Raw genomic sequence first — 8319 nt, forward strand, 5'->3', positions numbered from 1 at the left:
GCGCTCTCCGGGTACGTGCGGCCGCGCGCGGAGCCCCGCGCCCCAGTGACGTGCGCCCAGGGGGCCCGGGGCCCTGCGCATGGGGCCGGCTCCAGCGGGGGGCCTGCAGCGGGGGCGCCCCGGCGGGGGCGGGCAGGCACTGAGGAGCAAGCGGGGCGGGAGAGCGCGCGGGGAGCCGGGGTGCGGAGCGCGTCCCTCCCCATGGAGCCCTCGGGGCTGGAGCAGGAGGGCCCGGGCCAGACCCACCCGCACCACGAGCCCATCAGCTTCGGCATCGACCAGATCCTGAGCAGCCCGGAGCAGGGCAGCTGCTTGGGGCCGGCCCGCCCGGCGGGGGAGCTGGACTACGCGCTCTACGGGAGTGGCTGCAGCGGCGCCTACAACCCCGCCTGCTCGCTGGGCTCCTACAGCCTCAGCCGGAGCATGAACGTGGCCCCGCGGGCCGCGCCGGGGGGCCCCGCGGGAGGGGTGATCCGGGTGCCGGCGCACAGACCTCTGCCCCCCGCGCCCGGGGCGCCCGCCGCTCCCCCGCAGCCGGGGGTCCCCGGCCTCCCCAGCCTCACCTTCCCCTGGATGGAGAGCAGCAGGCGGCTCGCCAAAGACCGGCTTTCAGGTGAGCCCCCGCCCCCCGCCAGCTCCCTGGCCCGGCTGGCAGAGCCCCCTGCCCGGCGGGGAGCGCCAGATCCCCAGCCCCTCTCTCGGGAGCGCTCAGCCAAGGGGCCCGGACGGCCGGGAGACTGGGCCCGATCCCGGCAGGTGCCGAGCGCTCCTCGCTGACATCCCTGGCGCGATCGGGACTCCTGCGGGACTGAGCTGGCCGGCCTGGTGCCGGGAGCGGCCTCTCCGGGACCGGTAACAGGACTGGCCAGCGGCTTCGCGCCCCGCAGCATGAACCCAAGGCGGGGCGGGGCGGCGGCGCCAGCGCCGGCTGCTCGCCCCGGGGAGATTCCGGCCCAGCACAGGCCTGGCCAGTTCGGTGTCTCGGCCCCGGGGCAGAGTCAGCGCCTGTTCCCGGACACCGCTGCGGGGCCCCCAGAGAACCAGGACAAGGAGAGCGTCCCCTGCCCCACAGCTCGGGAAAGTTCCCCCAGTCCTTGGCCGTGGGCACCCGGACATCCCCCGCTCAGCGGGGCCCTGGCCCTGACACGGCTCCCGGCGGCGGGCGCTGGAGGGGAGATCCAGGCCCGCGGAAGCAGGATTTCCGCTGGAACCGGAGCCGGGCCCCGGGGGGACGCGCTGGGATCTACCCACGAGCCTGGTGAGCGCCCTGAACGCCCCGCCGAGTCCAGCCCGGTCCGCGCCCAGTGACAGCGGGACGGCGCCCGGGGGCCCCGGCTGCGCTCGGGCAGGTGAGACCCGGGTCCCGCCGACTCCGGCTGGAGCTGTGCCAGGCGCGGCGGGTTCGAACTCTGCTGGCGGCAGCCCCCGGGCCCGGTGTCCCAGCAGCTGCTCCCCGCGCAGCGCCCGGCGTGGGCATGGAATGGGGTTTGAAGGGGCAACCCCGGATCGGGTCTGAGGAGAAACGTCCCCGGACACGCAGGCGACTCGGGACCGGCTCCGGCACACATCGCTCTTTCCGGACCCGCCCGGTCCTTCCGCCGCCCGCTCCCTGGGGACGGGCAGCCGGGTCCCGCGGCCCCAGGCCGGGCTGGCTGGGCAGGGGGCCAGAGGAGCAGGGCGCAGCCCGGAGCCCCGATCCCAGCCCAGTGCCCCAGGCGGCGGGAAGGGGCGGGGGGTCTTGAGGCAGCCTTCGCAGCCACCTTCCCTGCCGCTGCCCCCAGCCCAGCTGCCTCGCGGGGCCCGGCCCGGGCGCTCCCTGGGGCCCGGACCCCCAGGGCTCCGCGCTGTTGCCACGGGGAGTGTCAGTCCTGCCGGTGCGATCGGGCCGCGGGGGCCGCCCAGGGCCGAGGGAGAGGCCACCTCCTTGAAGTGAGAAGCCCAGCGCGGGCCTGGGCTAGGCCATGATCCGCGCCCGGGGCGCGCCGAGGCCTCTGGAAAGGCTCCTGGGCTGGGTGCGGCGGCGCAGCCGGGCGGCTGTGACCTGCCGAGACCGGAGGCTGGGGCCAGCGCTTGGGGACACCGGGCTCCCCCGGCCCCGAAGCCCGGGATCGGGCCCGTCCCCAGCAGCAGACACAGCCGGGGGGCGAGCGGCTCCGTTGGGGGCCCGTCTGACACCCCCGCCCTTCTGCCAGCCCCTGCCCCCGACGGCGAGCGGCCCGGCGGGTCTGTGCGGCGCTGACCGGCACCCTTGTCCCTCAGCGGGCCGGGCCGCCAGCTACGGAGGATCCCGCGGCGGCGGAACTGGGGGCCGAGTCCCTTGGCTGTGAGCACCCCCCAGACCCCCCGAAGGTCACGGGGCCCAGCCCGGGGTGGAGGGGGCGGAGAAGGGGTTGGGAAGGGTCGGCAGCGTCCGCCAGCAGGATAGGGCCGGGTCCCGCCCCGCACACCCCAGGGACCCCCACCCGGTCCAGCGCTCTTTGGCTGCCGGGGATCCTGTCCCGCCCCCCTCATTTTCCACGCCAGCCCTGCGCCGGCACTGGGGAGAGCTGGGGGGGTCCCTCCAGGCCTCAACACCAGGGCTTCCCCCTGCGCGCCGTGCGCCCCGCCGCGGCTCCCCCTGCCCGCGCCCCGCCGGGGCTCCCCCTGCCCACCCAGCCATGCGCCCCAGGACCCCCCCTCCCGCAGCTGATGGGTCTGGTGACGTGCAGGGGCGATGGTGCCTGCTGGGGATTGCGAGGGCAGGTGCTGTGAGCACCACCCCGGACGCCTGGGTTCTGTGCCCAGCCACGGGAAGGTCAGTCTGTCCATCTGCTCTCAGCGCACCCCCGGGAGCCTCTGGCCCTTAGCGGGACCCAGAGCAGCCGGTTCCTGCCCGGGGTGTTGATCGCTCCAGCGGGCCATCCCGGCGCCTGTCCCTGAAGGACCTCCCCTGGCGGGCGGCAGAAGCTGGCGGCCCCGGGGCTCCCCCGGCCTGGGGGAGGGTGTTCGGCCCCCCTTGAGGGGCGGAAAGGCCTTTTCCAAGAGCAGGGTTGGGGCTCCTGACCTGGCTGCTGGGGGCGGGTGTCTCGTCCCCCTGCCCCCGGGGCCGGAGGGCAGCGGGGCTGTTTCTCCCTGGGGTTGGAGCCGGTTCTTAGCCCTCGGGGCGGGGAGTCCGTGTCCCCCTCCGGCCCCAAGGCTGGGAGTGGGCAGGAGGCGGTGGTGAGGTCTGGTTGCCAACCCTCCAGGATTGACCGGGAGTCTCCAGGCACTAAAGCTGATGTCATGTGATGGAACCTCCAGGAATGTGGCCAACCACAGTTGGCAGCCCTAGGTGAGGGCAGGCGGCCTGGCCAGGCCGGGCCGGGGGGAGCCAGGGCTGGGCCCCTGGAGAGCTGGGCGCTGCCATGCCCCCAGGGTGCCCCCGGCTCAGGGATGGGCTTCAGCCCTACCGGTGAGGTGGCGAGGAGCCGGCGCGTGCTGGGCCGTGGCTGGCGGGTGGGATGGAGCTGGCCCCTCCCCAGCGTAGCTGCGATGCCTGGGGCCACTCTCGGCTGCGTCTGCGACCCGCCTCCGAGCCCCCGGCCAGCGTCTGGATGGCCGAGCTGCAGCGAGGGGTGCCCAGCCATGTGGGGGTCCCTACCCCGCCGGGGGGCTCCTGCCTGGGTGGAGTCTGTTTCCTGTGCAGTGAATCTGGGGGGGGAAGACGGGGGACGGTTCCCAAAGCCAGACCTGCCAGGCTGTGGCCCTGAGCCGTGGGTAGCAAGGGGGTGGAGGTGCCAGGCTGCCCAGTGGGTCCGCAGCATTCCCCCAGCCCTGGGGGCACTGTCGCCCTTGCCATGTGCAGCTGGCGCAGTGATGCCATGGGCTGGTGGGGACACCCAGTGCCTGGGATCAGAGTCCGGAGCCTGGCTCCCGGGCAGCTCCGCCTGGTGCTTCGGCCCAGACGCCAGCAGGGGCCCAGCAAGGACGCAGCTCGGCCCGCTATGTCCGGTGCCTGCCCTCTGGCCCCCTGCGCAGTGCTGGCCGCAGGAATGCTGGGTGGGCCGGCAGGCAGCGGGCCCCAGCCATTCCTAGGCCAGCCGGAGGAGCTGATGTGCCCCAGCAGGAGACCAGCCCCCCAGCGCCCATCGCGCCCAGGGGCGTGGGCCTGAGTGAGAGGTGAGGGCAGTACCCAGGCCTGACCTCCTGCCTCCCCTTTGCCTGCAGCTGCCCTGTCCCCGTTCGCGGTGACGCGGCGCATCGGGCACCCCTACCAGAACCGCACCCCCCCCAAGAGGAAGAAGCCGCGCACGTCCTTCAGCCGAGTGCAGATCTGTGAGCTGGAGAAGCGCTTCCACCGGCAGAAGTACCTGGCCTCGGCTGAGCGGGCCACCCTGGCCAAGGCCCTCAAGATGACGGACGCCCAGGTGAAGACCTGGTTCCAGAACCGCCGCACCAAATGGAGGTAACCCAGGCTGCAGCTCAGGGCTGGGCCCTGCCACCCCCAGCCAGGCCAGCCCGGGCCCAGTGCGGGCTACCAACACCTCCAGCACAGCCTCCCTCGCAGCTAGGGTAAAGGAGCCCCCCTGCTGGGGAGAGGCCCGGGCTGGATTCCTGGGAGCTCCCCCCACAGCCAGCCCCTCTGCCCCACCCCCACAGCGCCCCCTGCTGGGGAGAGGCCAGGGCTGGATTCCTGGGAGCTCCCCCCACAGCCAGCCCCTCTGCCCCACCCCCACAGCGCCTCCTGCTGGGAGAGGCTGGGGCTGGGTTCCTGGGAGCTCCCCCCCACAGCCAGCCCCTCTGCCCCACCCCCACAGCGCCTCCTGCTGGGAGAGGCTGGGGCTGGGTTCCTGGGAGCTCCCCCCCACAGCCAGCCCCTCTGCCCCACCCCCACAGCGCCCCCTGCTGGGGAGAGGCCAGAGCTGGATTCCTGGGAGCTCCCCCCACAGCCAGCCCCTCTGCCCCACCCCCACAGCGCCCCCTGCTGGGAGAGGCTGGGGCTGGGTTCCTGGGAGCTCCCCCAAGAGTCAGGGCTCCTGTTTTGTCAGGGCAGACTGGAGTTAGACACATGCACTGTGCTGGGGCAGGATGGGGCAGGGGGTTCAGGAGCTGGCATGGGGCAGGGCGGGGGTGTGTAGCTGAGGGGCCAGCCCGGGACAGGGCGGGGAGGGGCAGGGGTGTGCAGCTGAGGGGTGGGGAGGGGCGGGGGTGTGTAGCTGAGGGGTTGCCCCGGGGAGGGGCGGGGGTGTGTAGCTGAGGGGCGGGGCAGGGAGGGGCGGGGGTGTGTAGCTGAGGGGTCGGCCTGGGGCGGGGCGGGGAGGGGCAGGGGTGTGTAGCTGAGGGGTCGGCCCGGGGCGGGGCAGGGGTGTGTAGCTGAGGGGTTGCCCCGGGGAGGGGCGGGGGTGTGTAGCTGAGGGGCGGGGCAGGGAGGGGCGGGGGTGTGTAGCTGAGGGGTCGGCCCGGGGCAGGGCAGGGGCGTGTAGCTGAGGGGTCAGCCCAGGGCGGGGCGGGGCAGGGCAGGGGCGTGTAGCTGAGGGGCTGGCCCGGGGTGGGGCAGGGGCGTGTAGCTGAGGGGCCGGCCCGGGGCGGGGCAGGGGCGTGTAGCTGAGGGGCTGGCCCGGGGCAGGGCGGGGGCGTGTAGCTGAGGGGCCGGCCCGGGGCAGGGCGGGGGCGTGTAGCTGAGGGGCCGGCCCGGGGCAGGGCGGGGGCGTGTGGCTGAGGGGCCGGCCCGGGGCAGGGCGGGGGTGTGTGGCTGAGGGGCCGGCCCGGGGCAGGGCGGGGGCGTGTAGCTGAGGGGCCGGCCCGGGGCAGGGCGGGGGCGTGTGGCTGAGGGGCCGGCCCAGGGCAGGGCAGGGGTGTGTGGCTGAGGGGCTGGCCCGGGGCAGGGCGGGGGCGTGTGGCTGAGGGGCCGGCCCGGGGCGGGGCGGGGGTGTGTGGCTGAGGGGCCGGCCCGGGGCAGGGCGGGGGTGTGTGGCTGAGGGGCCGGCCCGGGGCAGGGCGGGGGTGAGTAGCTGAGGGGCCGGCCCGGGGCGGGGCAGGGGCGTGTGGCTGAGGGGCCGGCCCAGGGCAGGGCAGGGGCGTGTGGTTGAGGGGCCGGCCTGGGGCGGGGAGGGGAGGGGCGTGTGGCTGAGGGGCCGACCTGGGGCGGGGCGGGGCAGGGGAGGGCAGGGGCGTGTGGCTGAGGGGCCGGCCCGGGGCAGGGCAGGGGCGTGTAGCTGAGGGGCCGGCCCGGGGCAGGGCAGGGGCGTGTGGCTGAGGGGCCGGCCCGGGGAGGGGCAGGGGTGTGTGGCTGAGGGGCCGGCCCGGGGCAGGGCGGGGGTGTGTGGCTGAGGGGCCGGCCCGGGGCAGGGCGGGGGTGAGTAGCTGAGGGGCCGGCCCGGGGCGGGGCAGGGGTGTGTGGCTGAGGGGCCGGCCCAGGGCAGGGCAGGGGTGTGTGGCTGAGGGGCCGGCCCGGGGTGGGGCGGGGAGGGGCGTGTGGCTGAGGGGCCGGCCTGGGGCGGGGCGGGGAGGGGCGTGTGGTTGAGGGGCCGGCCTGGGGCGGGGAGGGGAGGGGCGTGTGGCTGAGGGGCCGACCTGGGGCGGGGCGGGGCAGGGGAGGGCAGGGGCGTGTGGCTGAGGGGCCGGCCCGGGGCAGGGCAGGGGCGTGTAGCTGAGGGGCCGGCCCGGGGCAGGGCAGGGGCGTGTGGCTGAGGGGCCGGCCCGGGGAGGGGCAGGGGTGTGTAGCTGAGGCGCCGGCCCGGGGCGGGGCGGGGCGGGGCAGGGCAGGTGCGTGTAGCTGAGGGGCCGGCCCGGGGCAGGGCAGGGGCGTGTGGATGAGGGGTCGGCGCGGGGCGGGGAGGCGGTGTGTGGCTGAGGGGCCGGCCCGGGGCAGGGCGGGGCAGGGCAGGGCAGGGGTGTGTAGCTGAGGGGCCGGCCCGGGGCAGGGCAGGGGCTTGTGGCTGAGGGGCCGGCCCGGGGCAGGGTGGGGGTGTGTAGCTGAGGGGTCGGCCCGGGGCAGGGCAGGGGCGTGTAGCTGAGGGGTCGGCCCGGGGCAGGGCAGGGGTGTGTAGCTGAGGGGTCGGCCCGGGGCAGGGCGGGGCAGGGCAGGGGAGTGTAGCTGAGGGGTCGGCCCAGGGCGGGGCGGGGCAGGGCAGGGGTGTGTAGCTGAGGGGCCGGCCCGGGGCAGGGCGGGGCAGGGCAGGGGCGTGTAGCTGAGGGGCCGGCCCGGGGCAGGGTGGGGGTGTGTAGCTGAGGGGCCGGCCCAGGGCGGGGCGGGGCGGGGCAGGGCAGGGGAGTGTAGCTGAGGGGCCGGCCCGGGGCGGGGCGGGCGGGGCGGGGGTGTGTAGCTGAGGGGTTGGCCCGGGGCAGGGCAGGGGCGTGTAGCTGAGGGGCCGGCCCGGGGCAGGGTGGGGGTGTGTAGCTGAGGGGCCGGCCCGGGGCAGGGCGGGGGTGTGTAGCTGAGGGGTCGGCCCGGGGCGGGGCGGGGGCGTGTAGCCGAGGGGCCGGCCCAGGGCGGGGCGGGCGGGGCAGGGCGGGGGTGTGTAGCTGAGGGGCCGGCCCGGGGAGGGGCGGGGGTGTGTAGCTGAGGGGCGGGGCAGGGAGGGGTGGGAGTGTGTAGCCGAGGGGCCGGCCCGGGGCGGGGCGGGGCGGGGGCGTGCAGCCGAGGGGCCGGCCCGGGGCGGGGCAGGGCAGGGGCGTGTAGCTGAGGGGCCGGCCCGGGGCGGGGTGGGCGGGGCGGGGGTCGCGGGGCAGGCAGCCCCTCCAGGCACTCATGCGGCTCCGCCCACCCCCGCAGGAGGCAGACGGCGGAGGAGCGCGAGGCCGAGCGCCAGCAGGCCAACCGGCTGATGTTACACCTGCAGCAGGAGGCCTTCCAGAAGAGCCTGAGCCAGCCGCTGCCGCAGGACCCGCTCTGCATGCACAACTCCTCCCTCTGCGCCCTGCAGAACCTGCAGCCCTGGGCCGAGGACAAGAAGGTCACGTCCGTCTCAGGGGTGGCATCAGTGGTGTGAGGCCCCCATGCTGCCCCTTGGAGCAGGGGGGAAAGACCTGTCTGCACATCCCCACGGAGGCCGCAGGGGTGGCTGGGGCTGAGGCCGGACCCTCCTTGCCTGCAGCAGATGCAGACCCCTGGGGCATGGGCTGCTGCCCCCAGGGACCATGATGCCAGTGCACTCCCTGCTGTGTGCCTGCCCTGGCTGGGGTCTGTCCTGCCTCAGCACCCACGGGGGAGCAAGGAGCCCCAGACACACCCCCCACCCCCCGGCAGACCAGTCCCGGCTGACTGACTCAAAGGCTCTGCCTACAGCTGACTTAGTGACCTATACTGCCAATAAAGGGTTAAAGTCTGTGGTTAATGGAGACCTAGATCCCATCCGCAAG

The 8319-nt window shown here is 75.9% G+C and overlaps 1 protein-coding gene across 1 annotated transcript; it reads left to right on the plus strand.

The window, feature by feature from the left end:
• Window positions 1–201: 201 nt before the first annotated feature.
• On the plus strand, window positions 202–7949 carry TLX2 (T cell leukemia homeobox 2). The gene is made up of 3 exons (XM_074950207.1): window positions 202–613; window positions 4186–4423; window positions 7733–7949. Exons 1-3 carry the CDS (start codon window positions 202–204, stop codon window positions 7947–7949), a joined length of 867 nt encoding a protein of 288 aa, XP_074806308.1.
• Window positions 7950–8319: the final 370 nt, after the last annotated feature.

This window comes from Natator depressus, chromosome 4 (assembly GCF_965152275.1).
Source record: "Natator depressus isolate rNatDep1 chromosome 4, rNatDep2.hap1, whole genome shotgun sequence".
In the NCBI taxonomy this organism is placed as follows: domain Eukaryota; kingdom Metazoa; phylum Chordata; order Testudines; family Cheloniidae; genus Natator; species Natator depressus.